The sequence below is a fragment of the Oncorhynchus kisutch genome, linkage group LG6 (genome assembly GCF_002021735.2).
Source record: "Oncorhynchus kisutch isolate 150728-3 linkage group LG6, Okis_V2, whole genome shotgun sequence".
Taxonomy (NCBI): domain Eukaryota; kingdom Metazoa; phylum Chordata; class Actinopteri; order Salmoniformes; family Salmonidae; genus Oncorhynchus; species Oncorhynchus kisutch.
The window spans coordinates 48,370,550-48,388,031 of record NC_034179.2 but is presented as its reverse complement, the minus strand read 5'-3'; the positions used below and the strand labels follow the sequence as shown (position 1 = coordinate 48,388,031).

General features: G+C 44.4%; 1 protein-coding gene across 13 annotated transcripts in view; it reads left to right on the top strand.

Annotated features, from left to right (window-relative positions):
• LOC109892934 (BRCA2-interacting transcriptional repressor EMSY) overlaps positions 1 to 17,210 on the top strand; it is a 34,399-nt gene extending 17,189 nt beyond the window's left edge. For all 13 annotated transcript variants that reach the window (XM_020485842.2, XM_020485836.2, XM_020485837.2 and 10 more), the window contains 8 exons: positions 3,574 to 3,747; positions 4,856 to 5,060; positions 5,421 to 5,588; positions 13,068 to 13,226; positions 13,745 to 13,908; positions 14,189 to 14,752; positions 15,463 to 15,897; positions 16,024 to 17,210. In XM_020485842.2, the coding sequence (XP_020341431.2) occupies positions 3,574 to 3,747; positions 4,856 to 5,060; positions 5,421 to 5,588; positions 13,068 to 13,226; positions 13,745 to 13,908; positions 14,189 to 14,752; positions 15,463 to 15,897; positions 16,024 to 16,224 (2,070 nt within the window). In that variant the 3' untranslated portion in view covers positions 16,225 to 17,210. The remainder of the gene's footprint in view (positions 1 to 3,573; positions 3,748 to 4,855; positions 5,061 to 5,420; positions 5,589 to 13,067; positions 13,227 to 13,744; positions 13,909 to 14,188; positions 14,753 to 15,462; positions 15,898 to 16,023) is intronic.
• The last annotated feature ends 272 nt before the right edge of the window (positions 17,211 to 17,482 follow it).

The following is a 17,482-nucleotide window of genomic DNA, read 5'->3' as shown; positions in this document are numbered from 1 at the left end:
ATTATACGTGAATGTTTTTCATTTTAGTCATTTAGCAGACACTATTATTAATATCGACTTAGATTAAGACAAACACATCAGTCATAGTAAATCAGTGCTATTATCTTCTTGACGCTACCCATCCCGGTACCGGGATAATTGTCATCAGTAACCGCTGAATAGCATAGCGCCACATTCAAATAATATTACTAAAAAATATTCATATTCATGAAATCACAAGTGCAATATTGCAAAACACAGCTTAGCTTTTTGTTAATCCACCTGTCGTCTCAGATTTTGAAATTATGCTTTACAGCGAATGCAATCCGAGCGTTTGTGTAAATTTATCGATAGCCTCGCATAACATTATGTACACTAATCATTAAGTAGCTAGGTCACGAAAATCAGAGAAGCAATAAAAAAATATAGTTTACCTTTGATCTTCGGATGTTTTCACTCACGAGACTCCCAGTTACACAACAAATGTTCCTTTTGTTCCATAAAGATTATTTTTATACCCAAAATACCGATGTTTGTTTGTCGCATTATGTTCAGAAATACACAGGAAAGAGCGGTCACAACAACGCAGACGTATATTCCAAATAATATCCATAATGTCCACAGAAACATGTCAAACGTTTTTTATAATCAATCCTCAAGTTGTTTTAAAAATATATATTCGATAATATATCAACCGAGTGTGTAGCTTTTTCGATAACAGCGGGAGAAACAATGACCGCTTTACTCAGTTGGGCAAAACTCACTCTGAGAGCCCTCACCTATCCACTTACTCACAGACAATATTTTTACAGTTTTGGAAACTTTTGTGTTTTCTATCCTAATCTGACAATTATATGCATATTCTAGTTTCTGGGGCTGAGAAATAGGCAGTTTCAAATGGGTATGTTTTTTTTAGCCAAAAATGAGAATACTGCCCCCTACACGCAAAAGGTTAAGAAAAGACCAGTGAAAGTGTTGGTGCAAGAAAGGCAAATGACTATGGTAGCGTCAAATGTCACCCTATTCCTGATATAGTGCACTACTTTTGACCAAGGCCCATAGGGCTCTGGTCAAAAGTAGTCCACTATATAGGGAAAAGGGTGCCATTTGGTACGTATGCTAATTATGGCTGTCAAAGTAAATTTTAGCTTTAATGTATTACAATTTTAATGTCTTTCATTTTGTTGACGCCATTAATGCATTTTTCTTAGTTTGAACCCCTGAACCATCCTTATTTCAAATTCAAGCCCCGGCAGTCGATGCGCTAGTTTGACAACTAGTTTACTAGCTAGCTACTTGTTTGACTGAATGATGGATAATGCTAGTAAATGGCCAATTCTATTTTAAAACCCTACCAGATGGCTCTCTGGATAAAAAAAACAAATTAATTTGTATCTACTGCAAGGCTGAATTTGTTTAGCACCGAAGTACATTGAGTCTTTGTTATAATTTACAACCGAAACAGACGCCAGAAATACAAGTAACGTGACTAGTAGCAATGTAGGACATCTTCAGCAGGCTAAGCTAGAAGAGTATGCACGCAGGAGGCTTGTGGACAAGTCGACGAGCAGCACATAAGCAATATCCAAGTGGATAGCTACAGCTTGCAGGCCAGTCGACATTGTGGAGGATGAAGGCTTGAGGGATATCATTTGGATCTCATCGAATGACTCAACATATGAGTTACCCTCGAGCCACAAGAATTCACAAGCTGTATGAAAGCGAGAGGACTATGAAAGGAGTTGAAACATGCAGCGGCTGCTGTTCTCACTTGAGACCAATGGACTTTTTATTTATTTTTATTCTACCTTTATTTAACTAGTCAGTCAAGAATAAATTCTTATTTTCAATGGCAGCCTAGGAACAATGCCTTGTTCAGGGGCAAAACAACAGATTTGTACCTTGTCAGCTCAGGGATTTGATCTTGCAACCTTTCGGTTACAAGTCCAACGCTCTAATCACTAGGCTACCTGCCACCTACTTTGGTGAGTAACCACAACTACCTTGGGGTTACTGCCCATCACATCAGTGAAAACTGGACGCTGCATTCACACCCTCTGGCCATAATGAAGACAGAAGAGGCACAATGCTGAAACGTATGCCAAGTATTTAATGGATGTGGGAATCAGTGGGAACATTGAAAACAAAGTTACCACACTTTGCACAGACAGTGTATGGAACATGATTGCAGCTGCGAGACATCTTCCTTTTGAACACCTGCCCTGCACCATGCACAGTCTCCAAAGGGCCATCAGTGTCCCTACAGAACAGCGGGTTTGACAATGCCCTAGCCAAATGCTGAATTATTTTTGGGCATTTCAAACACAACCCACCAAACTTTGCAGAACTAGGACAACAGCAAGTTGCAAATGGGCAAAAGGAGTCGTCACTTGCACAAGATGTCACAACAAGATGGAATTCCACTTTGCAAATGGTAAAGCGTGTCCACAGAAGCCAACAACCACTGAGAGATGCTCTGGCCGAACAGAAAACGAACGTCACCATGCCAACCACAGCTGAACTGGACAAACTGCAGAAGCTGGATCCACTACTGGAGCCCTGCCGGTTATCTTTATCTCACTGTTATTGTTATAATAATATTTTGTGTGTGAGAGAGCTAGTGTGTAAATTGCGTGTGCGAGAAAGTGAGTGGTGTGCCTGTATTAGTCTCACAATTGACTGAAGTGATTTTGAATGATCTTCCATTTCAGGCATTTGACTGAACTACATTTCCTGCTCAGTGGTGTTGCCTGCTTTGTGCCTGCTTTGTGCCATCTCCTTCGGGTGATGGAGAGCTCTGATGATGTCTCTGCCTAAGTGGTAAGATTCATGCTGACATTCACAACAGACCTGGAGAAATGCAAGGAAAACACCAACCTCACATGGATGAAGATCACCACAGCACTCGACCCAAGGTTTAAGGACCTGAAGTGCCTTCCCAGCCTGACATGGGTGAGGTGTGGGCTTTGGTCAGCAACTTGCTAGAGGAAGAGAGGCCTGCACAGCAACCTGATAAAGCAACAGAGTCAGAGCCTCCAAAGAATAAAGCTGCCCTTTTCTTGAGTTATTCTGAGCCTGATGAAGAGGAGTCAATTGAGAAATATATGGGGTGTTTCAAAGCAGAATGTCCACTACAGTGGTGGTCATAGTATGCAGGTGCACACACCAGGCTGGCCTGCATTGCACCCAGGTACCTAGCAATGCCTGCCACATCAGTGCCTTGTTGTTTTCACTCTCTGGTCATATCGTACAAAAGAAGAGAGCAGCTTTATCATCATGTCAACAGGCTTGTTTGACTTTGTAACTGGCTCAGTCAAAATAAATATGAGGATGTCCGAAATGTATAGTCACAGGTTTATGTTCTGTGGAATTCATGACGTTCTTGGACAGGTTTTTGCTCTTAGTGTCCATAGAGACAGGTTTTTTTCTTAGAGCCAACCCACAATTTTTTGTGTTCGTCCCTTACATGCCTATAACTTTTTTTTTGATGGAAAAATCTTTATTTAGCACCAAATATGAGCAGAAATTAATCGCTATTCATTATTTTAATCGTTTGACAGCCCTAATCCTAATATGAATTCTTCTGTGCCTTAGGGTGAGAAGACCCTACAGGGTGTTCCGGGGTCCAAGCCAGCCATCATCACAGCCTCCAGACCCATCACCAAGATGATTGTGACACAGCCCAAAGGCATGGGTTCCGGGGTGCAGCCCACCACCACCAAGATCATCCCCACCAAGATAGTGTACGGCCAGCAGGGCAAGACCCAGGTCAGTACCAGACCAGCGACATCTCAGCCGGTGTAGGGGGAGGTTGCCCCTTGGTGCTGGGTCTTGGGTCTGTTTTGTCTTTCCCTCGACTAATGGTTAGGACTGGGGAAGGGGAAACTGATCTTATATCTGTTTGTACCCAGGGGAAACTTCACCCCGTAGAGTTTCAGCCACCCAACAAGTAGTGTCAACAAGTGTGGAGTTTGCACTCAAAGCTCCTTTGTCTTGGATATATTTAAATCTCTGTCTTGAATTACCAATACATCAAGTCAGTGGAGCTATAATTCAACAAATCATTGCTGTAGCTTTAAGATACTAAGTCCCAACTACTTTATATAGGCACATTAATTAACTGTATGATGTAAAAAAGGAACACCAGCCAGGACACTTGACGATGTTTTCATTTCTACTTTAAATTACGGAAAAAGTACAATTAAAAAAAACAATTTCCCTGGTGCCATTCTCTGATTCCAAGAACACAGGATGAGATGTTACTATCCTTTGTGCAAGCACTTCCAAGAGTTAATGAACAGTGAGCCTGGTGAAATTTGGGGAGCGCATCATCAGTAGTGTACCTTTGGTTCCTAGGGTGTTTCGGCCTTTCACACTATACACCCTCCCCAAAGGCGGCCAGCGACAGGGTGATCAATCCTACGCTTGCGTCCCATTCCCAATTAGTCATAGGAGTTGCCTTGTTGATGATAGCCAACATCCCATGGGACTATGCATGGCAGGGGCGTCCTCCTCCCTGAGTCAAGCATTGTTGACCGCATACCTCCTGGCCCTCTCACTTCGGGGCCCAGCTGGGGTCTTTCCTCTTCATCCAGAGCCACTGACTGCTGCCTTCTGCCGCCTCCGATACAGCTTTGATTGCCGAACGCTGGCTCTGGCCCTTAATTCCAAGGTCTCTAAGCAGTCTGGTTGTAGATGTTGCCACAAAACCTCTGCAGCCCACCTCCACTGGTCGGACTTCTGTGTTCCAGCCATGATGCCGTGCTTCGGCAGCTAGATCGGCATAGCGCAGATGTTTTCGCTCATAAGCCTCATCTGAGACTATTCTACGTGTGTAATATTGAATGATGTTTATTAACCTTTTATGCCTCTCCAGGTGCTGATCAAGCCCAAGCCCATCTTCCAAACAGCGGTTGTGAGCGAGCAGACCAGGCAGCTGGTGAGCGAGAACCTGCAGCAGGCGTCCCGAGTGGCCGATGTGGGTCCTGCTTACGCACAGGAGAGGGCACTCAAGGATGAGTCGGGTGCCATCGCTGAGGGCAGGTCCCCGCCTGCCGAGGACTCCCACGGAAGCGGTCACGGTACGTTGCGTCACTCTACATCACAGAGTAAGAAATCCGTAATCTAGTCTGCAGGCTAATTACGGGAACATCAGTCATGGTCAAGTTAAAACTGCTGTGTATAGCTCTTGCATTGTGGTCTCACACAGCCGTTACTACTTCAGCCGTAGTATGAATGTGTATCTATTCTCACTAGTATTCAGCTGTTCAACATTTCCCTTCACTTTCAAGTTTTAAATGGTGAAAGGTCCACTCACATAATATAATTGTTTCAGTTCTTTCCTTCTACTTGAATGCCATGTCCAAATCATCTGGAATCTAAATGGAATTAACCCAATTTGATATAAAACATGAATTGTAATGGTTGTCATCTTCGATCAGACTCCCAGTCCGTAGTGCACATCTCCAGGGGGCAGGATTGGGCTGAGCAGCACGAGGTGTCGGTGGAGTCCAGCCCAACCATCATCTACCAGGACGTGTCTACGGGTGACATGTCCCAGTCGGCCACCTCGACCATCAAGGCCCTGCTGGAACTGCAGCAGACCACAGGTGACTGACCGTCGTCATCATGACAACTATCACGCCACTTACCAGGGTTGGGGTCAATTCCATTTAACTTCAGAAACTGAATTTATTGAATTGGAATTGGCCCTGCCACTAACTCTTCTCTCTCTCATGTGAACATTACATTTTAGTCATTAAGCATACACTCTACAGGGCACGAAATTATGACTTGTGCGGGGCAAGTAAATCAAATTGTATTTATTTATTTATTTTACCTTTATTTAACCAGGTAGGCAAGTTGAGAACAAGTTCTCATTTACAATTGCGACCTGGCCAAGATAAAGCAAAGCAGTTCGACAGATAAAACGACACAGAGTTACACATGGAGTAAAACAAACATACAGTCAATAATACAGTATAAACAAGTCTATATACAATGTGAGCAAATGTGGTGAGAAGGGAGGTAAAGTCAAAAAAGGCCATGATGGCAAAGTAAATACAATATAGCAAGTAAAACACTGGAATGGTAGTTTTGCAATGGAAGAATGTGCAAAGTAGAAATAAAAATAATGGGGTGCAAAGGAGCAAAATAAATAAATAAAAATTAAATACAGTTGGGAAAGAGGTAGTTGTTTGGGCTAAATTATAGGTGGGCTATGTACAGGTGCAGTAATCTGTGAGCTGCTCTGACAGTTGGTGCTTAAAGCTAGTGAGGGAGATAAGTGTTTCCAGTTTCAGAGATTTTTGTAGTTCGTTCCAGTCATTGGCAGCAGAGAACTGGAAGGAGAGGCGGCCAAAGAAAGAATTGGTTTTGGGGGTGACTAGAGAGATATACCTGCTGGAGCGTGTGCTACAAGTGGGAGATGCTATGGTGATCAGCGAGCTGAGATAAGGGGGGACTTTACCTAGCAGGGTCTTGTAGATGACATGGAGCCAGTGGGTTTGGCGACGAGTATGAAGCGAGGGCCAGCCAACGAGAGCGTACAGGTTGCAATGGTGGGTAGTATATGGGGCTTTGGTGATAAAACGGATTGCACTGTGATAGACTGCATCCAATTTGTTGAGTAGGGTATTGGAGGCTATTTTGTAAATGACATCGCCAGAGTCGAGGATTGGTAGGATGGTCAGTTTTACAAGGGTATGTTTGGCAGCATGAGTGAAGGATGCTTTGTTGCAAAATAGGAAGCCAATTCTAGATTTAACTTTGGATTGGAGATGTTTGATATGGGTCTGGAAGGAGAGTTTACAGTCTAACCAGACACCTAAGTATTTGTAGTTGTCCACGTATTCTAAGTCAGAGCCATCCAGAGTAGTGATGTTGGACAGGCGGGTAGGTGCAGGTAGCGATCGGTTGAAGAGCATGCATTTAGTTTTACTTGTATTTAAGAGCAATTGGAGGCCACGGAAGGAGAGTTGTATGGCATTGAAGCTTGCCTGGAGGGTTGTTAACACAGTGTCCAAAGAAGGGCCGGAAGTATACAGAATGGTGTCGTCTGCGTAGAGGTGGATCAGGGACTCACCAGCAGCAAGAGCGACCTCATTGATGTATACAGAGAAGAGAGTCGGTCCAAGAATTGAACCCTGTGGCACCCCCATAGAGACTGCCAGAGGTCCGGACAGCAGACCCTCCGATTTGACACACTGAACTCTATCTGAGAAGTAGTTGGTGAACCAGGCGAGGCAATCATTTGAGAAACCAAGGCTCTCGAGTCTGCCGATGAGGATGTGGTGATTGACAGAGTCGAAAGCCTTGGCCAGATCAATGAATACGGCTGCACAGTAATGTTTCTTATCGATGGCGGTTAAGATATCGTTTAGGACCTTGAGCGTGGCTGAGGTGCACCCATGACCAGCTCTGAAACCAGATTGCATAGCAGAGAAGGTATGGTGAGATTCGAAATGGTCGGTAATCTGTTTGTTGACTTGGCTTTCGAAGACCTTAGAAAGGCACGGTAGGATAGATATAGGTCTGTAGCAGTTTGGGTCAAGAGTGTCCCCCCCTTTGAAGAGGGGGATGACCGCAGCTGCTTTCCAATCTTTGGGAATCTCAGACGACACGAAAGAGAGGTTGAACAGGCTAGTAATAGGGGTGGCAACAATTTCGGCAGATCATTTTAGAAAGAAAGGGTCCAGATTGTCTAGCCCGGCTGATTTGTAGGGGTCCAGATTTTGCAGCTCTTTCAGAACATCAGCTGAATGGATTTGGGAGAAGGAGAAATGGGGAAGGCTTGGGCGAGTTGCTGTTGGGGGTGCAGTGCTGTTGTCCGGGGTAGGAGTAGCCAGGTGGAAAGCATGGCCAGCCGTAGAAAAATGCTTATTGAAATTCTCAATTATGGTGGATTTATCAGTGGTGACAGTGTTTCCTATCTTCAGTGCAGTGGGCAGCTGGGAGGAGGTGTTCTTATTCTCCATGGACTTTACAGTGTCCCAGAACTTTTTTGAGTTAGTGTTGCAGGAAGCAAATTTCTGCTTGAAAAAGCTAGCCTTGGCTTTTCTAACTGCCTGTGTATAATGGTTTCTAGCTTCCCTGAACAGCTGCATATCACGGGGGCTGTTCGATGCTAATGCAGAACGCCATAGGATGTTTTTGTGTTGGTTAAGGGCAGTCAGGTCTGGGGAGAACCAAGGGCTATATCTGTTCCTGGTTCTAAATTTCTTGAATGGGGCATGTTTATTTAAGATGGTTAGGAAGGCATTTAAAAAAAATAACCAGGCATCCTCTACTGACGGGATGAGATCAATATCCTTCCAGGATACCCCGGCCAGGTCGATTAGAAAGGCCTGCTCGCAGAAGTGTTTCAGGGAGCGTTTTACAGTGATGAGTGGAGGTCGTTTGACCGCTGACCCATTACGGATGCAGGCAATGAGGCAGTGATCGCTGAGATCTTGGTTGAAGACAGCAGAGGTGTATTTAGAGGGGAAGTTGGTTAGGATGATATCTATGAGGGTGCCCGTGTTTAAGGCTTTGGGGAGGTACCTGGTAGGTTCATTGATAATTTGTGTGAGATTGAGGGCATCAAGTTTAGATTATAGGATGGCTGAAGATAGATGGGGGGCAATCAGTTCACATATGGTGTCCAGAGCACAGCTGGGGGCAGAGGGTGGTCTATAGCAGGCGGCAACGGTGAGAGACTTGTTTTTAGAGAGGTGGATTTTTAAAAGTAGAAGTTCAAATTGTTTGGGTACAGACCTGGATAGTAGGACAGAACTCTGCAGGCTATCTTTGCAGTAGATTGCAACACCGCCCCCTTTGGCAGTTCTATCTTGTCTGAAAATGTTGTTCAAATAATTGAAGGAGATCCAGAATATAGATTAAAAAAAGAATCACCCCAAAATCACTATCAAACAATTACTCCGATCAGATTGCAATGTCCGTACTGTGAGACGCCTAAGACAGCGCTACAGGGAGACAGGACGGACAGCTGATCGTCCTCACAGTGACAGACCACGTGTAACAACACCTGCACAGGATCGGTACATCCGAACATCACACCTGAGGGACAGGTACAGGATGGCAACAACTGCCCAAGTTACACCAGGAACGCACAATCCCTCCGTCAGTGCTCAGACTGTCCTCAATGGGCTGAGAGAGACTGGATGGAGGACTTGTAGGCCTGTTGTAAGGAAGGTCCTCACCAGACAACAACGTCAACTATGGGCACAAACCCACCGTCGCTGGACCAGACGGGACTGGCAAAAAGTGCTCTTCACTGACGAGTCGCGTTTTTGTCTCACCAGGGGTGATGGTCGGATTCGCCTTTTATCGTTGAAGGACTGAGTGTTACACGGAGGCCTGTACTCTGGAGCGGAATCGATTTGGAGATGGAGGGCCCGTCATGGTCTGGGGCAGTGTGTCACAGCATCATTGGACTGTCATTGCAGACAATCTCAACGCTTGCTTTACAGGGAAGACATCCTCCTCCCTCATGTGGTACCCTTCCTGCAGGCTCATCCTGACATGACCCTCCAGCATGACAATGCCACCAGCCATGCTGCTCGTTCTGTGTGTGATTTCCTGCAAGACAGGAATGTCCGTGTTCTGCCATGGCCAGCGAGAGCCCAGATCTCAATCCCATTGAGCACGTCTGGGACCTGTTGGATTTTTTTCAATTTCACATTTATATAGTTATTCAGACCCTTTACTCAGTACTTGGTTGAAGCATCTTTGGCAGTGATTACAGCCTCAAGTCTTCTTGGGTATGACGCTACAAGCTTGCCACACCTGTATTTTGGGAGTTTCTCCCATTCTTCTCTGCAGATCCTCTCAAGCTCTGTCGGGTTGGATGGGGAGTGTTTCTGCAATGCTATTTTCAGGTCTCAAGTCTGGGATCTGGCTGGGTCACTCAAGGACATTCAGAGACTTGTCCCAAAACCACTCCTGCATTGTCTTGGCTGTGTGCTTAGGGTCGTTGGAATGTGAGCCTTCACCCCAGTCTGAGGACCTGAGCACTCAGGAGCATGTTTTCATCAAGGATCTCTCTGTACTTTGCAATGTTCATCTGTGCCTTGATCCTGACTAGTGTCCCAGTCCCTGCCGCTGAAAAACATCCCCACAGCATGATGCTGCCACCACCATGCTTCACCGTAGGGATGGTGCCAGGTTTCCTCCAGACGTGACGCTTGGCATTCAGGCCAAAGTGTTCAATCTTGGTTTCATCAGATAAGAGAATCTTGTTTGTCATGTTCTTAGTCTTTAGGTGCCTTTTGGCTAAATCCAAGCAGGCTGGCATGTGCCCTTTACTGAGGAGTGGTTTCTATCTGGTCACTCAACCATAAAAGCCTTATTGGTGTAGTGCTGCTGAGAAGGTTGTCCTTCTGTAAGGTTCTCCCATCTCCACAGAGGAGCTCTGTCAGAGTGAACATCAGGGTCACCTCCCTGACCTGACCAGGGCCCTTCTCCCCCGATTGCTCAGTTTGGCCGGGCTCGAGGAAGAGTCTTGGTGGTTCCAAACTTCTTCCATTGATGTAGGCCACTGTGTTCTTGTGGAACTTCAATGCTGCAGAAATGTTTTGGTACCCTTCCCCAGATCTGTGCCTTGACACAATCTTGTCTCTGAGCTCTACGGACAATTCCTTCTACCTCATGGCTTGGTTTTTGCTATGACATGCACTGTCAACTGTGGGACCTTATATAGACAGGTGTGTGCCTTTCCAAATCATGTCCAATCAATTGAATTTACCACAGGTGGATTCCAATCAAGTTATAGAAACATCTCAAGGATGATCAATGGAAACAGGATGCACCTGAGCACAATTTCGAGTCTCATAGCGAATGGTCTGAATACTTACATAAATACGTTGTTGTTTTTTTAAATGTATAGATTTTTTAAATAAATATTTTACTAACAAATAAAATCAATCGATCAATATACATTTTGTAGCAGCAATTTGATGACTGGAAAGAGACATCTGTTTCAAAACACAAACGTTTTTAATGACATTCAGATTTTGTGAAGCCAAGCCTTTAATACTGGGTAAGCTTAAGGTAGGGACGGATGTGTTTTCTGTTTGTTGAGGTTGACAGAGTTAATGTATTGTGGTGTTAAACGCAAACCAGGATATTTTTGTGCACAAAGTCTGTATGTTTTTGTTAGGTGGTTGTGTGGTGCATTGGCACAGGAACCTGTTGGTGGAAAATGTGTTGCATATATAATTTTTTATTTTAAATATGAATATGAACATTTTTAATATGGCATCAAAATGTTTTCAGATCCATGTTTATAAACACAGGTTCGCTACAGTTATTGTTATTTGTGATCTTAAACATTTACCTTTATTCATTATATGAATATTTTTTCAGTTGGAGGGGGGTGCATTTCTTTTTATGAAACGAGTTGGAATTCGAATGCCATAGAATGTTTTGTGCTTGCCCAGCAATAACTCACCTGATTCAATTAACCACCTGAATCAATGAATGTGGATCTTTAGTTTATACACCATGATTAGTTTAATTAAGTTTGATCTAATGTAGATCTAGCGTTCGTCTGCCAGTCGTTCATTGCGATGTGTTTTAGGGACCACCCGCCGTAGACGTCTGACTGCCATTTTTTTTTAAAGCACTTCATGTAAAATTGATACACGCTCGGTTCGCAAATTACGTTCAGAGGTGCTAAGTACTCTCGGCCAGCAAACGCTATTGGTGTGTCTGAGCCCTAAAGCTGAATTGTAATACAAACGACTGTTAAATGGCTAACATCTACTCACACCTACACCGCTGCAAAAATGATTATTGATTAAATCTATTACTACCACTATGCTGCTGTTTATTGATTGCCATTAGTATCTCTCTTTATCCTGCTACTGATCACTATTACTCCTGTTTGCATGTATATATTACCATTAGTGTATTACCATAAGTATTTATATATTACTGCTACCAGTCACTTTCCAACCATGAAGGGCCGCCTATCACGCCTACACTGTCACTCTTGCACACACTCACACCAACACTTACACTTACATACACACACTCACCACCACGTACACACCCACCACTTATGCTTTCTGCATATGTATTATTATATATCCTGCTAACAGTCACTTTCTCCTAATGCCTTCCTATATATACAATACAAAGTGGGATAAAAATATATATATATTTTTTTTTACAACTGTCTACACAAAATACTCATATCAAAGTGGAAGAAGATTTTTAACATTTGTAATACATTGGTTTAAAAATAAAACACGATCTTGGTTAGATAAGTATTCAACCCCCCTGAGTCAATACATGATGTAATCCTGCCAAAGGTGACTCCATCTGGGAGTCTTTCTGGGTAAGTCTTGTCGTGGAAATTCAACACAGGGACACCTGAAGTCCAGTATTAAATGTATCATTCTTTATTATCAGAGGGCTGGAGAGGTTCCAACCAACTTAATGCATCATAGTAGTACCCGTCTGTCAGGAGCTCCGCCGGGGCAGACCAGTTATTTCTCTTATATACTGCTGACACAGACAAGTTATACTTGCATGATTTTAACTTATTCATGATATATTCATCATTAACGTTTGGTTCATGCATGTTACTCTCACTGTCTCCTATCTCCTATCATAACGTATACAGTCTCCCCCTCATATCTCTTCCCAGCCCCTACAGGAACCAATGATTTGAATTGTACATCTTGTCTCATTCAATCTCTTCAGACATCAACATTTCCCTCCTCTTATCACTTATGATAATTATTTATATGTTGTTAATTTGGTTATTACATAAACTATCAAAGGAGGTTCCATCAAAATATATTATATCAACACATAAAACATGTATTAGTTATACTATTTCGATATTGATTACTGCACTGTTGGATTAGAGTATGCAATTTAAGCATTTCACTGTACTTGTGCATGTGACAATTAAACTTCAACTTGGGACGAAAGTCCCAGCTCCCGACACCTGAGTTTTCAGACTGCTCCGAACTCTAATTCACCTATAAGCAACAGTCCTTTGTCGCCCCACTTCCCGCCAATATAAATGGAGTCGGTTATGAGATGATTGTCACTATCAATCTCTGTTGCCCACACAGTGAAGGAGAAAGGTGAGGCCAAGCCCAGGCAGCAAACCATAGACCTGAGCCAGATGGCTGTTCCCCTTCAGATGGCCCAGGAGAAGAAGCAGCAGGCCCTAGGCTCCCCCGAGATGTCCACTGTAGAGACTGAACCACCCATTAAATATATCACTGCCGGTACGTGACCTGACCACTCAGTATTTCCCAAATGGCACCCTATTCCCTATACAGTAGTGCACTATATCGAGCGGGGCTGTTCAATTCCGGTCCTGGAGTGCCGAACACTTCTGTTTTTTGTTTATACCTAGTAGTGAATTGCACTCACTAGGTGTCCCAGGTCTGAATTAGTCCCTTATTAGGAGAGGATGAAAACCAGAAGTGTTTCGGCCCTAAATGGATGTTGTTCACTGCCTTTTCATAATGTGTTGTTAAATACATTGAAGTATATCATACTTAGTCACCACTTAATAATGGTATTACACCATGGATGTAAAATAATGCACTTTTCTGCTAATTTATTCTTCAGGGGTATACACACAATTGTTGCTTCCGCCCTAACCCGGCTAAAATTATCTAAGTGAAAAAACAACAGGCTGTTCGGTACTTCCCCATGCTCACTAAGGAATGGCTCGAAGTGATGCAGTTCACGTCGATTAGTTTTGTTCCATGTGTATGACTGTCTTAACTTTGTGCAGGTAAAGCCAGCAGGGCCGGACCATCCTCTGGAGGCTTGGGGGACGTGGTCATGACCGCTAGCCAGCAGCAGGGGGCGCCCTCGCAAAACACCAGTCACTCCCCCGTGGTCGTTAATTCCATCCCTACCTCCTCTACAGTCACCGTCACACGCATTGTCCAACTGGTGAGAGAAATACCTACCTAGAATGCATGACCTTGTCAGTCTTTGTATTCTTCTTCACCTATGTTTTTTTTTTTTTCATCAAATGTTGTTTTCTCCAAATTATATAGTTTATAGATAGTGGATGTAATACTCATTATCTCACTGTCATATGATCCCACTGTTCACTGGGGAAGTGTTCCAGTGTATCAATCTATCCATCTACCAGTATTACATGTTCTGGTATGCATTATTTTCTTTGACTTGTGACACTAGTCTCAATGATAGTACATTGTTATTCCAGGCTTCAGCGGGCCAGCTGATCCACAGTAAGCAGGTGGAAGAAACTGGGATGGAGGAGGGCGAACTGGAGGGGGACACCCTGGACCCCCAGACGGGCCTGTTCTACCGCTCCATCCAACCCGCTGTAGCCCAGCCCCCCACCCCCCAGCCCCACACACACCCCCACCACCAAAGCCAGTCACACCTGGCGCCCCAGTTGGAGCAGGGCAGACACATACCCCACTCCACCCAAACCCCACCCCCACAGCTACACAGCAAGCCCCAGAATAGCCTGCCTTCCACCGCCACCGTGGCGAAGAAGCCACCCCAGCTCCAAGAGCAGTACCAGCCCAAGCCTCAGGCTCCAGGGCAGAGCCTGAAGGAGAGGCCCTCCTCTGCCTCAGGATCCCCCCAGCTGGCAAGCCTGGGCACCCCCACCAAGCCTCCCTCACTTACCCCCCAGCTCCCCAAGTTGCAGCAGGCGCCTACCTCCCACCACAGGCCCATCCACACACAGCTGTCCCAGCCACCGCCATTACAGGCCCACCACCCGGTGGGTGCAGACAAGACTCCTGCCACAAGCCAGGTGAGTACCCTCCCTCTTTGATGCACATCCAGGGTCATGTGCCCATTTGATTTATTTTGACATTTTATTTGTCCGGGACAGATCCGGTTGACACAGTGAATCATCAATAGTCAGATGCATTGTGCCATAATGCTTTAGAATAGAACTTCATTTAAACTTTATTTGCCCTCGAGATGGATTTTGTCCTGCTCATTTAAAAGCATTTGCAATACACAGATGTACATAGTTCCCATTCCATACAGAAATAAGACGTGTTAATCCTGTGCTTATTCACAGCACCTGTCCCTTGATATGTCTTTAAGATAAAAAAAAGATAAGACGGAGCTCTGAGCACCGTGCCTCAATGCTCAATTCCCTTCCAATCACATCATCGTTATTTGTACAGCAGGGCAGGGAGCCTGACAAAACCTTCAAAGCCCTCCACTTATGACCACCTGAAAAGAAATTCCCATTGTTTTTCTTTCAAAAGGAGCACCTGGGTTTTAGAGTTTTCCCATGCCCTACTCTAGTTTCAACCATAGAAATATAATTACTAGAATGGTAAAAAGCCCTTTCAGACCATGGCAATTTGACTAACACTCATGGGTACATTCAATATGGCTGCATGTCCACTCATTATAAAATGTTGACTTGAATGTCAATATCTGTTTTAGTAATTATATTTCTATGGTTCCAACCACATCTGTTTTTGCCTCTGTCTCCGAACACAGGCGCCAATCATCACCCAGGGCGCCAGCGTCACCAAGATCACCTTCGGCAGTAGCAGCAGCCACCAGTCCCCGCCGGTATCCAGCAGCGGTGAGGCCACTGCCAAGCTCGTCCCTGCCGAGCCCAGCAGCTCAAGCTCGTCCGGTGGCGAGAAGCCCTCTGTCTCGGACATCCTTAAGATCTCCATGATGGAGGCGGAGATCGACCCCAGCGCCGAGCCCATGGTGGTGGACTCGTCCAGTGACTGCAGCCCCTACATAAAGGCCCTGGGCATGGCGGCAGGGGGAGGCTCAGGGGCGCTTGGGGGCTCAGGCCCGATCATAAGCAGCTCAGGGGCCTCCCTGCATCACTCGTCCCACTCCAAGCCCCTGCATGACCAGTTTAGCCACATCCAGGGCCTAGCAGCCAAGAGCAAAGAGAACATGGACGTCATTGAGGTAAATTGCTGTGAGCCATATGATAAACATTTCTGAAACATATATTTTTATAGAACACCACTCATCATCTCAGCTTTAAACATCTATCAACAATAAAAGCTAAACATGTGTTACTCCACTCCCCAGGTGATCCCTCAGTACTCCATCATGCCAGACTCCAGTCAGTCCAACGTGGTGGTGGAGCCCAGCGGCTTCCTGGAGATCACAGACTACACCAGCCAGCGGCTGGACGAGGAGAGCGCCATGGAGCAGGAGGTGGACAGCAGCAACGACGAGGCCACCGCTATCAGCCCCATGGAGGAGGGCTGCCCCGACCAGTCCCAGTGACACCAACACTTGTGACGGGAATGACGTTGTGGCTTTGGTGTGCAGGGGATGATCTTGGTGTGACAGGGAAGATTTGGAAATGGTCATGACTGTGTCATCGTGGTTACCTCTTCATGCAGCTGGACTTAACAGCAAGCGGACACAAATGTGTGATATCTGCGTAAGGACTTTTCAGTTTTTTTATTTTTTATTTAATTGAGCAGCAACTTCATAAATATGCCTGGATGATTTCAGATAAGGCTTTGTGAAGAACTTAAAGACCTGGAATGGGGGGAAAAATGAAAGAGTCAAAGGGAGACCTAAGTTAACCCTAGCTAAGCTGAACGGCTGCCGTGTGTACAGGTGAAGTTGGCCAGGAACTGCATCCAGGAAACACAGGACAATGTTTTTCGATAATTTCGAAGTGTACATTTTGTATTCACTGAATTGGCATTTTAGTAAAGCAATGCTGTGCTCAGGAGCTTAAAAAGTTGATGTGGCTCTTCTGGTCATTTTATTTTATATTTTATTTAACACTTTTATAGCAAGGCAATATTGAAAACTGGAAATAGGACCTAGCCTGAAACATGACCACATTTTAAGAACCTCATTTACTTAACTCAGCAAAATAAGTTGAGGAGATTGGACTGAACTTGCTGTAATTATGCTGATTCATCATGCTTGCATAGCGGTATTTGTTGAACACCATTTTTGATTTGCAAAGCCTTTTGTTGTTTTTTAAGGTACATTTTAATACATGACATAATTGTACACAAACAGTTTGTTTATAGTGGGCACGTGCATGCTAAATAACACAAATGTAAATGATAAAGTGCTTGTAGTTAGCCTTGAGGAATTAGCACTTTGTAGTTGATACTGTTGGTAAGGACATTGTTGGAAGAAAAAAAAATTCACCCATGTTCCTTTTAATGGCGTTTCTGTTTTGTGTTTTCTCTTGGTGTAACGTTTAGAATTTTAACTGCATAAACTTTTATACAAAAACGGAACTGTTTTTCTGTTCTGTCATTTACCTTTACTGCACACAATTTTGCGTTCCCTTGATGAATTTAGTTGTGTACATAACCCGGGGACCTGCAGTCCATATTAATGAAACAACCTGTCAACATGAGGAAATCACCCATGTTTAAGCGAAACATTTTCTTTTGGCTGAATTAAAAAATGTAAATGTCACTGTTTGCCGTAGTAGATGCTGCGTCATATCATAGGGGTACAAATAAAGCATCAACTGAGAACTTTGTGGCAAGTGGTGGAGGCTAGA